At 33.3% G+C, this 16,851-nt stretch overlaps 1 protein-coding gene across 2 annotated transcripts in view; it reads right to left on the bottom strand.

Annotated features, from left to right (window-relative positions):
• The window catches only part of LOC143253056 (protein Obscurin-like), a 253,949-nt gene that overhangs the window by 125,385 nt on the left and 111,713 nt on the right, over positions 1-16,851 (bottom strand). For both annotated transcript variants that reach the window (XM_076506213.1, XM_076506214.1), the window contains exons 28-35: positions 16,742-16,850; positions 14,829-15,004; positions 14,625-14,736; positions 13,833-14,008; positions 12,592-12,709; positions 12,096-12,271; positions 2,158-2,275; positions 780-949 (exon numbers count right to left, since the gene is read on the bottom strand). In XM_076506213.1, coding sequence (XP_076362328.1) covers positions 780-949; positions 2,158-2,275; positions 12,096-12,271; positions 12,592-12,709; positions 13,833-14,008; positions 14,625-14,736; positions 14,829-15,004; positions 16,742-16,850 — 1,155 coding nt within the window. The remainder of the gene's footprint in view (positions 1-779; positions 950-2,157; positions 2,276-12,095; positions 12,272-12,591; positions 12,710-13,832; positions 14,009-14,624; positions 14,737-14,828; positions 15,005-16,741; position 16,851) is intronic.

Raw genomic sequence — 16,851 nt, 5'->3', positions numbered from 1 at the left:
AATTGATGTTTTTGTAAGTCATGTAGTTCTTTGTATTTAGTGTTCAACATGGCTTTAAGTAGTTTTTTCTCTAAATTTTGCATAATGTTTATGTGTATATTAAAATTTTTTTATTATTATTTCACCACTAAATTTGATTGCTTTTGTAGAAAGAAACATGGAAAAATTCTGGGAACCAGGAAAATCTAGAAAAAGACCTTCATAAGTGTACTGCAGGTGTAGTAAGCAAGGTAAGACATATCACAATAAGCGAGGATTCACAAATACAAAGATCAGTGGTAAAAATCCAATCACAGTTAACAATATGTAACTTAAAAAAGAAAGATATGTTTACAGAAAGGAGGTCAACAGTATATGGATTCATCAGTATAAGGCTTTCATACACACTTAACTGTCACAAACCTCAAACAGCTAGAGAATTTATCATATTCCATGAGAAGACATACAAGTCAAGTCACCATGTGCAGTGTGGATTTTTGTGCAACGAGACTGTTGAAATTTGTGCTGTGAAACTGCTATATTTGTTTGCTAGATGGACTATGATATGCAGGAAGGAATATGTACTTTGAACATGGCAACCTTACAACAGTATGGACTGTAACAATGTGATAAGACTATAAAATTGTTCAATATAACATATTCACTACTATGTATATAGGCTTTGTATCCATCACTCAATTAGAAGTTTCCCACACATAGTATAAGATAACGAATATTAAAATATAAAATCAAGCATTTACTACTATTTCACACCTAATAATGCTAAAAACACTACTTACTTGTCACCCTGGCCTCACTCTCCGCTCTTCCCTCATCATTGTAAACAATTACAGTATATTTTCCTGCATCTTGTGGTGTCACATTGTCAATGATTAATGCTACAATCCCATCTGGTTTTTCAACAATGGTAAAATGTTCACTGGGTAAAATTTCTTGGCCATCTTTTGTCCTAAAACAAGAAGAGAAAAAAATTCTTCAGTGTAAACATAAATTATAAACTTGCAAGCCTTAAAACTGTTTTACTCAAATACATATAACAATTTAATTATGACAGGATATTTAATCTAAACAGAATATAAACTACTTTTCAACTAAAAAATTCAATCAGTATTATTATCAATGAACAACTTTGACATTTATTAGCTAGTTCTTATTAAATACATTTAAAATAATTTTAAAATACTACCAAAAGAGGTTAAATTATTATTTAGGTGAATATTGTATATCTTATGAGGAATTAATTATACATTATGGCTGCACAAATTTCAAGAATGAGACTCTTTATTCCTGTCCACACATCCAAGGTCTGTTACAGTTTTTATATGTTAAACTTCAACCAGAGTTTGACTCTGTCAAAAGGATCTTTGTTTTGACAATTTAATTGTAGCACCACACTATGTTTGCTGTATTGGACGATGTTTTTGAATAAATAAACCTTCCTGTATATATCTTCGTGAAAAACCTAGAATGTGAAAAATATAAATTTTTATCAGTGATTAGTAGAGAAATTAAAGACAATCTAGTGTGACAATGTCGCACTACTTCATATTTCTGTTAGACATTTTGAGGAACTTTTAAAAAATATAATTCATTCAATTATTTGTGGCTATGTGTTGCTTGATTTCTCTTAAAATCTAAATTAATTTTATGTGAGGCATAATAAAGTCATGAAAATCAATAATTTGTCAATTTGTTGCACTTTACACTTAAAACTATAATGGTTTTATTTTATAGGCACAAGATATCAAAATACAGGAACAATGGAGTATTCTAATAAACTTGTACACAACTGTATATAGCATTCTATTCATCCCAAAATTTTTATACCACCATTCTTGAACATTTATATACAACACAGTTCTATAAACCAATCCTTTTCTTTAAAACATTCATATCTTCCTTTCAAAGACATATAGTGCAAGAATATTTAAAATATATTCTAATTTAGTCATTGTTCTTGGGCTTTCATTAAGATTTCTAATGTCTAGATGTAGTACATTTATTACCTGATATTCCTTCTAAATGCTTGACTACTCTGTAAATAGCTCTATAGCAAAATATTATTCATTAGTTAACTAATGAATCAACACTATGTGTTTGTTGTATAGCATTAGTGTTGTCTGTTTCATACGAGAAAGTAAATAAATATTCACTCACCACTTGACTTTGGCTTTTGGTTCAGTACTAATCTTAATTTCTAGATAGCCTGGATGATCTTCTATGAACTCTGTTGCTTTCAGTCCATCCTTAATTTCTGGTTTATGCACTGAGGGATCTGTATGTGCAGTGTTGGTAATGATTTATGTTCAAAACATTTAAGTTAAAACACATTTTAAAAATGGTAAATAGTTAGGTAGTTAAAGCCATATTTACCTTTCAAACAAAACAAAACTGGACAACCTAATCAAAGCAGTTAATCCCAAACAATATTTAGAACATTCAAGCAAAAAAAGTCACAATATGAACTTAAAAAAATCAAAACATTCAAAATTGTTAGAAATACCTTGCAGAAGACCACACTAAATAGAAAAATATAAAATTGTATTGAAAAATTCACTTTATTATTATCTAACCAGTTCTTCTAAAAATATAATAAAAGTAAATCAACTTTGATCCAATCAGAAGTTAACTTTACAGATGTTTGCCATTCAAAAGTTTAATAATCAAATTCTTATAATTCCTTTCTGGTAGAGAACAGTATCGTTTATTTGCATGACACAAACTTTCAGTGTCTTATTAAATTACTTTTTGTTTATGTTTTACCAATTAGTACAGCATAGGATTTTAGTTAATATCCATATTTTAATTGTATATAACTTTTAAGTTATTAGTTCTACAAGGTAATATTTGAAAAAATCCTGAATTCCCCTAATGGAATACACATGACACATTTTCTCTAGGTATCTTCTTTTCTCTATTTTGTCCACCAATTCTTCACAAAGTACGAAATTAAACGTACATTATTCACGATAAGTTCATCATTCCTCAGAAAAACCTTAACTTTTATAACATTCAAAATTGTTTAGTTACAAAGCTTTCAAACAGAAACTCAAACGTCTCCTGCCACACCCACCTGTTACATCCTCTCTGTCAGGATTTGTTAATAGTTTTCTCTTACATTTAGATACATTTACATAAGGAAGTCAAGGTTTTCATCTGTCAAATTACGAATTGCATAACATTTTGTTCTGGAAAGATAATAGACAGTTTCACTCATAGTACAAGCAATGTTCCAGTGAGAAACTTAATAACTAGCTAGGATAAATTTGTAATGGCTTTTGTCTCATAATTAAAAAGCTAGAAAAAATTGTGAGAGTTAGAGGAAATTGTCTACCTTTTTGCATATTATTCGTTTATGTTCTTTGATGTATTATTTAACCAAATGAAAATTATTTAGTGCATTAGTAGACTTAAGTTTCACCAACAATCAACACCAAGAAAAAAAAGAAGTTTGGGTAAGTACTTTATTTCTTTATTTTCATGTTTATTCTTTATTTATTATCAAAGTGTAAATTATATTAGGTAAAATACATAATAGTAATAAAAAATAAAAATATTTCTTGGGGCACGCATGCAAGTAGATTTTAGTAGCTCATGGGTAATGTAATTCAATAAAAGTAATGTGAGCTGAATGTGCCCTGAATGAGTTACTACTTAAAATGGCATCGATAGTAGTTATACATGGTTGAAAGAGCAATCAAAAGGGCATTAAAATAATAAAATGTAATTATATATAGATCTATACCATTGTGAGCTCAATACTATTTATGATAAATGGATGCAGTTTCGTGTTACAATTTAAAGTCATTCTAGAAAGAAAAAAGAATAGTTTAAATTTATTTCAACTTTATTTTTGGTGCTAATGAAGTCAGTCAAATTTTGGAAACTTCTTTTGAGATAGGGTAGAGAAAATAACAGATAATATATAAAGTTTGAGTGAAAAAAAAAAATTTGCAAAGCATTTAGGAGATTTTAGGGATTACACAAAGGAAAATTGAAATTTTTGGTTTGGTTTGTTTTGAATTTCACACAAAGTTACATGAGGGCTGTCTGTACTAGCTGTCTCTAATTTAGCAGTGTAAGACTAGAGGGAAGGCAGCTAGTCATCACCACCTACTGCCAACTCTTGGGCTACTCTTTTACCAACGAATAAAGAGATTGACTGTGATGTTATGATGCCCCCATGGCTGAAAGGGTGAGCATGTTCGGTATGACAGAGATTCAAACCCACAACCCTTGGATTACAAGTCGAGAGCCTTAACCATCTGGCCATGCTGGGCTGATAGTTTTGAGATGGGTAAAAGTATTTTCACTCTTAACATAAAAATTACTTTGGACATGGATTTATTTAAAACAAATATTTAATATATTCATGAACAAATCTTTATTTTGGGTTATTGAAAATACTTTGCTAAAACATTTGTGATTTGTATGTGAAAGACGTAATGTTAATTGAAAGACTGTCAAATTTTTTAAAGACATATACACTATAACGAAAGTTAAAAGTCTTAAATCTGTAGACTTTAAATAAAGTGGTCACATGGTCAGCTCTGAGATACTGATTTGGGAATTTGACATTTGGTATCAAAAGAAAGTCTATCTCATGTAATCAATTCCTGTGACCATGAAACAGGTCAGGGCCATTGAAAGGGCCATTGAAAGGGCAATAGCATCCACATAGTAAGAGAGAATGAGAGGGAACGAAGGATAAATCTGGAACAATTACTTTTTCCTGCTGTGACCCACAATATATAAAAAGGAATCGAGGGAGAATGATAGACAATATGAAATCTGTGCAAGGACTTAGGTTGACTGGTTCACTCAAAATCCAAAATCAGCCCATGGGGAACTGACATTCAAGTAAGGGAAAGATGAGGACACCCAATCAAAGGGATAAACTATATTTTAACATATAACTCTGTTGTACGGTTAACTTGAAATAGGTGAATATTAGGTCATCTACATCAGCAGGACACCACCACACTACTCTGAACTGAATGGTTATAGCCATTTTATATGGAACCCATCCAACAGGGTGCTTCCATGGTAATCAATCCTAGCTGCTTGGAACCATGAGTAGCACAGACTACTATACTCTACTTGAAGAAAAAAGGGCTGAGAATGCATAGGAAAGTCCAGAGGACTGTCAACACCAAAGAAAGTGTAATGGGTGATCACAAAACTCTATTTTGAAAAGAAGACCATACCAATTTTCTTCAGTTGATGCATGGCAGGGATGAGCAGCTCTTCTCTTCTGTTTTACATATGAAGTCCATGGATGGTACAGTCCATAAATTGGGTCAATTTATGATGCAAACATTGTGTTGTGATTCACCTAAAGCAATTTTGTGAGACATCTCATTTCAAAGGTGAACATGTGAAGCCATGGAAAGAAAAGAACTAGCCAACATGGCATGCAATGGAGATATAAAGAATACCTGGTCAGGTACCACTCACCACAGAGTATGATCCATGTAATAAAGGTATGAATAATGGGTCCTGAAAGAAAAAAAGCATCAATAAAGTCTTACCCAATGTCAGAGTAGCACTGAAGTCTGACGTACAGCTACAGGTGGAAGACAAAAACCCAAGGAAGCCAAAACTTGATATGATATAAATAATGGGAGAATGTGTTAGGGTGGTCCATGTGTCTGATTGTAGGGTTGTTTCTACAGGACAATGAAGACGAGAAGCATGGGACAAGGTAAGTTATTGGATTTTATGAAATGTAACACAGAACAATGTGTGCTAGAAAGGGGAGAAGGAAGAATAAATCAGTTGGATCAAATGACAAACCCAATTGGTAAGAGTGATATGGGAAAGATCTTTGGACAAAGAGAATTGTCATGGGGTAAAGATACAGGAATGAGAAGAATGGAAAGAAGTCATGTAGACAATATACTAATAAAGAGCATGAACAAAACAGAAGTCTATCTATATCAGGATAGGGTAGAGATGAGAAACAGAGAAGGGAGATAGGCAAAGAGTAGGAATCACCCTCATAAATCACCAAAGTGTTAGAAAGAAGAAAGAATTTGGATAAGATAGAAGATAGATACGGTGGTAAAGTATTCATGTAACACTGATGGTGTACAAGTCAGACCACTGGTGTCTTCATGCCAAAAGGAGAAGGAAATATGGCTTAAGTGACAGAAGAAACATAGAACAGGTTTGAATTAAGGTAAATTAAGGGAATGGAAGACCACATTAATATCCCAGTCTGGAAGAGCAGGTTGTAAAGGAGGTTGATGAATTTATAAAGAATAGATTAACACAATAAGAATGAGTGAAAAGAAATCCTGCAGTAACAGAAAAGCTTCCTGGTGATTGATCTATGCACTCCAGCCCTCAAGGGATGCATCTGTAAACAGATGAAAATCTGGATGAGGAGAAAGAAGTGGGACACCCACTAATGAGTGAGTCTTATCCAACCACCAAAGGAGATCATCTACAAGGGAAGGAGGAAGTGTTATGATATATTGAAGAGATCTCAAGCAAGATTTCCCTGACTGCTGTGCAAAGTCCATAAAAAAGAGTGGGCATGTGCATAGATGGGGGGGATTAGCAGTGTCACAGAAGATTACATCCCCCAAAACAATAGAAGCTTGTGTAAGGGAGCACACAGGATGTGGCAAAATGATAATTCCACAGAACAGAGTTGAAGAGGAGAAGGTTGGGACTGACTGAGGTGAGTGTTTAGAAACACACCCAGATGTGCTTGGTATTGGACAGGATGTAGGAAGGTTTTCTCCAACTTGATTAAACCAGCCTATCCAAGTAGCTTTGAGAAAAAGCTGACAAGTATGACTGCATGATTCCTGTTTGGAATGGGCCAAATGTAGCCAATCATCCTTGTAAAAGTGGAAAAGCAGCCCCAGGGCATGAAAATGGACAAAATCACTTACCATCCATCTGACAGAAAACATATGGAACAAAAGCAACCAAAAGGTTAGGGCATGAAATTTGCACACTAACCTATGATAGAAAAACCAAAGAAAAAAAGACAAGATTATTCTGAGATGAGAATATGCAGATAAGCAATGGAGAAGTCCATCTTGGTCATCTATAGATTTGGAGAAAATGCCCATAGTGAAACATGGAAGGTGAATAAACTGATTAAGGAGGGACAGATTGATAACAGGGTCATTTGTGAAGAACAAACACACAGGAGTAAAACTCTGGCAAATGATGTCAAACATGTTCAATAGTCTGGTGGTTGAAGAGGTCCTGTACTGCATCTGATATACTCTGGCAAGTTTTGAAATCCTTAGGAAGGGAGAAGAAAACAAGCACCAGGGACAAGTGAGGTGGGGAAAGAAATAGAACTTGAGACCCTCTGACAAACCCTGAAGAACCAAAACATCAGTGGCGAAAGGATGCCATTAGCCTGCAAAGGCCACAAGTGGAGCTCCAACTGGTCCCAAATCCTCCAGGTAGTCACTGGAACTGTTGGTAGCATAATGTGTGCTGTCGAGAAAAACTAGATGTGGCACTGTGAAAAGTAGCAACAGAAAAGAGTTGGAAAAGGGAAGGATGGGAAACCAGAATCCACAGTACACTTGGTTCTGACTGAGATAAATAGGCTTCCAGATGGGAAAGGGTAGATTGGTGCTGGACAGATGCCACCCAAGACTCCAAGGATTCTGGAATCATATCAAAGATGAAACATCATAAAAAATGAAGTCATACACACCTGGCAATAAGGAGCAGTTAAATGGGTTCTAGATAAAACAATATCATGACCTAGAAGGTCCCAACAACAGATAAACCACATTTGTAACGTGAAAGATGACAAATGAGCCAACATGGAGGTAACAAGAGAGAGAATGTTCTCAGAAAATCCCTCAAGATTTCAGAGAATAGCCTCAGACAAGAGATGGTTTGTGGAAAGTTAACAAAAAGAAGTCATGAGGGTAAGATGGAGGCAGGAAAACTGAGTATGAGTGAGACTAATGAGAGATTTAGGGTCTGTTCCCCCAAATGAAAAAAATTAAACCCAATATTTATTGGTCAGGATATGGACAGTCATCTCTATCATATGGAAGGGCAGGTTGATCCAATGCCAGTGGAAGACAAGACACACTAACACTATTGCCCAACTCAGAGGAGAATTGTTCAGTGTGAACCTGAATGTTGGAGAATGGGGAAAAAAACCAAATAACGTTTGGAAGTATGTTCATGCAGTAATAAAAGACATTGGTCATATGATATACGAGCAAGAGATAAAACATCACAAACATGAGAAGTCTGAAAAACCTATAGAAGGCCTACAGAATCTTCAAGAAGGGAACATACAGTAAGGTATGGCATATTAAGAAGGAGGAAACAGGTGATTAAAATCCTCATTAGTCTGCCCAGGTTCCATAGATTTAGGATAAATTTGGAGCAATGTCTAGTGATAGAGTTGGGCCATATAATGTTCAAATGGTGAAAAAATATAGATAACTTTTCCAAGAGATTGTCAGAACTTAAAGCTCATGGTAAAGCATCTATTGAATGTGAGACATTCAAAGTGATCACATTAACTTTGGAATTCATGTTGTATTAGTCAAGAAAAGCATGTTTAGTAAGCAATAAATGTGATAAGAATAAGGATAATTAAACCAGAACACTTTCAAGATTTGAATATGTTAAAGTAAACCACTTCAAGAACTAATTCAGTCTCAAATACTAATCAAGACAAAAAAAAAAGACATGAGGAAAAACACTGCCAAATAAGAAGTGATAGTTTGGTAGAGATGTATAAATGGAGTCAAAAGCATCTTGTGAGTATACTATGTTTCCACTGGTAAAAGTTATGCATGATGATTTGCATGAAAAACATGTAGGAATCACTTGATTTCAATTGAGGTTAAAGGCATGTGTAATAAAAAATAACTAATATTGTGAGTGGATGGAAGTATCATATTGGAAAGAGCAAAGAATTATGAAGTAAAAATCCATAACTCACTGAACATTACCTTTTCATTTTAAATGTACTAATGCACTAAATAATTTTCAGTTACTAAAATTATGCTTTTTAACAAAATTTTTACTTTTTCTTGTTCCTGGGCAGAAAGTGTTATTTCCCAATTGCTTATGCCTAAAGTAAATGGAAAATACCTATTTTTCTTTTCAAACTTTGCTTTTGTGACCTGGGTAATGAAATTTTCAAATTTACCCATTTTACAGAACAATTTTCCAAGTAGATTCAGTGTTGAATAGCTGATAGAGAATTTTCTCGAACTTACAAGAATTTTCAAGAACTTTCTAGAATGTTGTAGAACTAACAAGAATTTTCAAGAACATTTTAGAATTTTTTAGAACTTTCCATAGTAATATATATAAAGGGGCTCACCACTCACCACTTCAGTTTAATTCTAGCTGCCTAAGTGAACACATAGACCAATCTGATTTTATCAGAGATGGCATCAAGAAACTGCAAGCATTCTCCAGATGCATTCTGCCATGTATGTGGCCAATTTATCAAGACAAGAGCAAAAAAGTACTCTGTGACAGCATCTGTTAAAGTGTGTGAAGCTTACAAAGCATATATCAGCATGCCTGTCAGGGATCAAGACAAACCCTGGGCACCTCATTTTACCTGTGAGAACTGCAAAAAAACTCTAGAAGGTAAGTTGAACAATTTTTGCTTGCTGAATGAAATTAATTTATTCTTCATAATAATTTTACTTTGTTCTTTTGCAGGATGGTATAGAGGGGAAAAGACAGCCATGAAGTTTGCAATTCCAAGAATTTGGTGTGAATCCCCTGACAACTCAAGCAACTGTTACTTCTGCATGGTGGACCCTTCCAAACATCGGGCTGGCAAGAATGCATCTGCTATCATATATCAAGACCTTCCATCATCCATTGCCCCAGTGCCACACTGCCTGAGCTCCCTGTACCCACTCCACCAGAGAGAAAGCAGCCATCCTCAGAAGAGAGCAGTAAACCAGAAGAGGAAGTAGATGTTGAAGATCCAGATTACAATTTCAGAGATGCAGTTGGTGAGAGAAACCCATACTATCCCAACCAAAAACATCTCAATGACTTGATCAGAGATCTTGGTCTAACAAACTTGAATGCTCAAGGAGTGGGATTTGTTAGATGAAAGTGTGCAAGTCGCAAGACAGAGGAAGCATCACCAACATTTTTCAAGCTTCTTCATTCGTCAAGATGGGCTCTGTTTCTGCTACAATGTATCAGGTCTGTGCGAGGCAACTGGAATTGCCTGTAACCCGAATGAGTGGTGCCTCTTCACTGATAGCTCATCCAGAAGCCTCAAAGCTGTGCTGCTCCATAAGAGGAATAAGTATCTGTCTCTTCCTCTGGCTCATTTGGTGCACCTCAAAGAGGAATACAACAGCATCAAGACCTTGCTAGAAGCCTTGAAGTATGATGAGTATGGCTAGTAGGTTATTGGAGACTTCAAAATGGTGGCATTCTTGGATGGGTCTCCAAGGAGGCTTTACCATGTTTCCCTGTTATCTTTGCCTTTGGGACAGCAGGGACACTGCAGTGCACTACAACAGGAAGCATTAGCCCCAAAGGACCGAATTCTCTGTGGAGAAACACAATGTCAAGTGTAAGCCACTAGTGGACCTCCAGAAGGTGTTGTTCCCACCATTTCACATAAAATTGGATCTTATGAAACAATTTGTCACAGCACTTGATAAGGAGTTTACAGCCTTCAAGTACCTTTAAGTCTTCTTTCCTAAGCTGTCTGAGGCAAAGGTCAAAGCTGGTGTCTTTGCTGGACCACAAATAAAGATGATCCTGGAATACACAGAATTCCACCAAGAAGCTCAGTAGGGAGGAAAAAAAGCTTAGGGCAGCTTTGTCGCAGTGGTTCAGGGCTTCTTGAGCAATCACAAGGCTGATAATTATGTGGAACTGGTTGAGAGTCTGGTGAAGAACTACGGCAAAATGTCCCTGAAAAGTGGGAGCATACTCAGAAGAGCAAGGCAAGCTCTTCCACCAAGATATACTGGACCTTGAATGCTACTACCAAGGAGCGTATAACGAATCATGATGGGAATCTATATTTGGGGGCTGATACGTGAAAGTGATTTACATTACAGTTGCAAAATTGAAAAATTACTCACTTCTAAACATTTTTGTTCACTTTTGTATAACTTTAGTATAAATACATGCAAATCTTACTTCATATGTTGTTTTATTCAGACCTTATGTAAATGAAAATGTGCAAATTTGCCCATTGTTAGATAGAAAATAGGTTAATTTCTAAATTTCATTATCCAGGCCACAAAAGCAAAATTTGAGGGGAATTATGGCCATTTTCTGTACTTTTACAACATAAGTAATTAAGAAATAACACATACTATTCAGGAACAATATCTGTGTTACACAGTGTAATGCACCAAAGAACATAGACTAATAACATACAAAAAATAGACAATTTCCCCTAACTCTCACAATTTTTCTGACTTTCTGATTATGTGACAAAAGCCATTACAAATTTATCCTAGCTAGTTAGTAAATTCCTCAATGAAAGATTGCTTGTACTATGAGTGAAAGTGACTATTATCTTTTCAGAATACGATGTTATGCAATTGGTCGATGGACAGAAGAAAACCTTGATTTCCTTACAGTTATATGCAATATATAATTAAACATGAGAGAAGGGGCCTGATGTTCTACTGATAATTCTGTAACTCAACAAAATTTCAGGCTATAAAATTGATCTTTTGTCAAAGCAATGAGGATCTACAGCAAGTAATTGATGTTTAAGTTCTTAATTTTTCAAGGGGTGGTGGAAAAAATTAAAACAAAATGTCTAAAGAAAATATATCAGGTGTGTCATAGTAAGGGAAATTGAAGATTTAATGAAAATATTCCCTTGTAGAATTAGGAACTTAAAACTTGTATACTATTAAAATATGGATTATTAGCTAAGAATTTATGCTATACTAATTGGTATAACGTAAACAAAAAGTAATTTAATAAAACTTTTAATGTAAGATATTAAAACTTTCTGTCATGCAGTAAATGATACCTAGGTAGAAAGAGTTAATTCAAATAAGAAAGCGAAACTGAATCATTATATTAACCTTTAATTTTTAAATTTATGTAATTAGATTTCAAATCCTCACTTTTAACTGTAAGTTTGGCACCAGTGCTGACATCTCCAGCTTCATTCACAGCAACTACTGTATATTTCCCACTATCCTCTGTGATTGAACTATCTATGGTTAATTCCACATTACCATCATCATCTTCACTTACTTTTATATGATCATTTGGTGAAACTTCTTCACCATTCTTTAACCTGTTGGTGAAAAATATTGTGATTTGCTTAATTTGTACTACTCAGAACCCCTTGTTCATATAAACATTATTAATCTTAACTAAAATTTACCAAAGAGAAATATTAGTCTCATCTAAACATTTCACAAGATTAATCACAATATTTTAAAACATATTTGTCACTTCTTAAGAATTGTTATTACCAACTAATTTTTAAATCTATTAGACATCTTCTATTTTTTATTTCATTAAAAAATCTAATATCTAGCCTGAGTGATATTATAATGACTGTGATATAATGATAAGAAAGTTGACTAACTGCTATGAGCAAATATTTCATACCAAGTGATAAGTGGTTTAGGTTGGCCACAGAACTGTGCTTTAAGTTTAGCTGGTTGGCCAACTGTGACCTCAGCTGGTAACATATCTTGTAAAATTTCAGGCTTGAGCTTATGCTTTGCTGCAAATAAAAATAATTAATAAAATTATTCAACTTTACATAAAATACAGCATGAAAATAAAACCAAATTATTTTAACTGTTATAATAAGATAAAAGCAAGGAGATTGTAACAGCTCATTACCTTTTAATGACATATATGTTGGTTTATGATAAGTGAGCTTCTATTCTAAATATTATAGAAAGAAGTTATAAATAAGAGCACCATCTTGCTGGCAATAATACCCTTGGAATTACTTTCTCAGTCATACATCATGCTCAAAGTAATAGTTTGATTACACACTACATATCATCATTATTTCTATTATAATAGGTTTATTTAAACGATAGCAAAGCCAACCTTAGCTGACACATTTTGAAAATCTTTCCACTGTGCATGTAAGTTGACTTCCACAGCTATAAATGGACATAAACTTCAATAGAGCTGCAATGGGAGATTTGACAGGTATGCAATCAAATGGCATCAATGATTCTAGGTTTATTCAGTCACATTAGTATATCCATTGATTTGGAGGTGTGTTTGAAAGTTGTGAATGTTTTGGCTTGTAAATCTCCATGAACTTCAGGAAGTTTAAAGGATTATTTTTGAAAACACTGTGACCTTTGCCTTGCTGGCTTAGGAAGCTCAACTCCTAATCTGAGAGTCGTGGGTTTGAATCTCCATCACAGCAAACATGTTCAACTTTTCAGTTGTGGGGTGCTATAATGTGATGGTCAAACCTACTACTCATTGGTGAAAGAATAGCCCACGACTTGGGGATGGGTGGTGATGACTAGCTACCTTTCCTCTAGTCTTACACTGCTAAATTAGGGACAGCTAGAGCAGAAAACTCTTGTGTAGCTTTGCACAAAACTAAAATATAAACTTTCAGGTTACATTGGTTACCAGTAGTCTTGTTATAAAAATGTCCTTTTTTCATAAACAAGTATGACACAACCCTCCAACTGTAAGCCTACTTTGGCCATATCTCAGATTGAATAGACTGGTTTTATTGTCAAATCTATATGTGCTTAACTGTCATACAAGACATCTAAGCACATGTCCCTGCATTAATGGATTAATATCATTATTATCAAATGCAACTAACTCACTCTGTAGTAGAATATTATCAGAATGACACTTACGCTCTACTGACACCTTGCTTTCACTGCTGATTTTTCCTTTATTGTTATTTGCAATAATAGCATAGTTTCCAGAATCACTTGGTTCTGCATCTTCTACTGTAAGTGTAACAATACCACTGGATGTCTGCTCCATCTTAAATTTATCACTGGGTTGGATTGGCTCTCCATTCTTTGTCCTGTAATATTTCAAAAGCAGATCATACTCTGAAAAATGGATATTTAAAAAATTTCATGTTAATATCTTAAAATCAACTGGAATCATGGTAAATTTCATATATTTAATTTCTTTTTAAGTAAAAATCAGAAACCACAGGTAAAAATAAAATGAAATGTAATAAATCCACAACAAAAAACATGGCTTGTAAGTCCTAATAACAATTACTAAAGAATATAAACTTGACATTAATATACCAAATATGTATAAACCTAAATAATACTTTATTTTTAAATATTTCTATAAGTTGAGGTGAATTTGGCTAATAAACATCCAGCAGAACAAGTCCTTTGATGAACATGAATTTTATATAATTAATTATTTTGTTTTATATGTTCTAGCTGTTCTATATAACTACTCTTTAATTAATAATTAAAATTATAAATAATAATTTGGTTAATAATTTGTTGTACAACCATCTGTTGTACAAATTAAATTCCCTTGCCTATTTTATATTAGTTTATCATGTACCAAATTTTGAATAATATACAACATTTACTTTGAGAAGAAAATGTCAAAATATATCAAAATAAATATGAATGTCAGTTTCACTTTAAACTATTCAATTCTAACTTTACCATCTTATGTCAGGTAGAGGATATCCTACAATCTTTCCTTCTAGATTCAGTTTTTCCCCTTCTGTAATAAACATCTTTTGCGGTAAAGCCTGCTCGACTACTGGAAGTTTTTCTGAAACAAAGATGTGTAAGTATGCTTATTAAAATGTTTTTTAAATGCATTATACTATTTTGAAGAATATGTTAAAATTATATGTTTAGTACCTTGAAAGCGAAGAACTGCTGTACTCTTTGCTTCACCAGCTATATTCTTTGCTGTGCAGCTATAGGTTCCAATATTTTCTTCAGTGACTTTCAAAATGTTAAGGCCATACATATCGTTCTTTTGAAAAATATTTACATGACTGTCAGCAGCAGTAAGAACTGACATATTTTGACACCTATGAAAACAGTTTTAAAATCTATTAGAACAAAAATAGTCTTAAGCTGAGTGTACAAAATGGTATTGATAATTTGGTTGAACGTTTTTGTTATTCATTTAGATAAGTAGTAAATGTTTTTTAATTAAACAAGAACATCAATCATTAAATCAAATTTGGTTTTCTTATTATGAAGTACAGTTTTATCTTTAACAATTCTGTTCAATTTTTCAATTTCTTTTCATTTGAATTAAGTTACACAGTTGATAAAAGTGAGTATCACATCTAAACAATTTAGCAAACCCTCTTTTTCTGCTTCTAATGTAAATCTAGTGGTAGAGCTGATTGAATTAAGGTGTTTTTTTAAAATTCTAATAAAGTCCCAATGTTATTCGGACTCACCAAAAACCTGTCATCTACATACCTTAATCACAGTAGAGGTTTTACCTCAGATGTGTTAAACATCTTCATTTCAAAACTGAACATAAATAATTAGCATAAAAGAGAGGATAAATGAGACCTGAAAGCTAAATCTTTAATCTCTTTGAAAAATATAATTCCCACCTTAAAATATGAGTCTGACACACATTCAAAAGTAAGCTTTAAAATTTCATTCACCTCAAGCATAGAAAATTTCTTATACTCCAGTAATATATTTTCCAAGCAATCCAGAGTATCCTTAAATGTAACATTCATAAACAACAAAAACAACATGGCCAAATGAAAACAATTTATCACTTAATTATATATTTATCCCTTACATTTTGTTAACAAAATCAAATTAATTTTCTAATGCATATTCATGAGAGTTCATTAAAAAAATGAATATTTTTGACAAATAAATGTTGATAAAGGATAAAATAATACATTTTATGTAGAGCAAAGAATCTTGATAAATTAACCTTGAGGGGACAAGGTATTTCCTTTCTTGTAGTATCAAAATAACAGTTTTTAAATGACATATTTTTACCTATTATGATCCACAGAAGAAAGGTCCTTTACTTGTTCATAAGAACCATCCTCTAACAAGTCTCTGATTTTGTTTTCATACACACTTTTATCTGATGTTACAACTTGGTCACCTTTGCCTGCTTTAATAATTATAATTTTATCATTTTAATTCAATAGAGTAGAGGCAAATATTCTGTTTTATCAAGCGGTGTTCTAAGGTAATTGAACTGCCCTGTGTGTACTATGACACTCAAAAAAAGAGACAATTATTTAAAACTCTGAATATAACCATGGTAACCAGCAGGGTAACAAATTTATACACATAAATTTGACTTGCTTTGAATATGTTATTCTGAAATATGTTAACTATGTGATGTATGTTTATTGTTGAAATTTATCACCAACAAGTTACAGACTCCTACTGTGAAGAATCCTGTGCATATAAGAATATGTATGGGCCTGGAAATACAATTAAGAAATTGTATTAAAAAATTCCTCACTAACTCTGGAATCAGTATGCCTTTTTCATGAATAAAAGAAAAATCTCATTCCTGGGCAGTAAGGGCCAACCAGCCAAAGAGACAAAATACTTATTTCAATCAATAATGCACATAAATTTTATTTGCTTTGAATATATTATTTGAAAACAAGTTAACTACATGATGCATGTTTATTATTGAAAGTTATCACCAACAAGTCACATGCACTTACTGTAAATAATCCTGTTTATAGACCCCTATACATACATAAAAAACATGACAATCTACTTTTTGAGCAGTTAGGAATTACAAAATATTTGATACTTGCCATACAACTTCTGGTTGAGGATATCCACTCACACAGACCTCAAACTCAACTTCTTTACCTTCCTCACTTTCAATGTCAACCATATCTTTCAAAAATCTTGGAGGTTCAGC

The sequence above is a fragment of the Tachypleus tridentatus genome, chromosome 6, assembly GCF_004210375.1.
Source record: "Tachypleus tridentatus isolate NWPU-2018 chromosome 6, ASM421037v1, whole genome shotgun sequence".
Classification (NCBI taxonomy): Eukaryota; Metazoa; Arthropoda; class Merostomata; order Xiphosura; family Limulidae; genus Tachypleus; species Tachypleus tridentatus.
The sequence above is the reverse complement of the archived record's forward strand: the minus strand, read 5'-3'. Positions and strand labels throughout refer to the sequence as shown.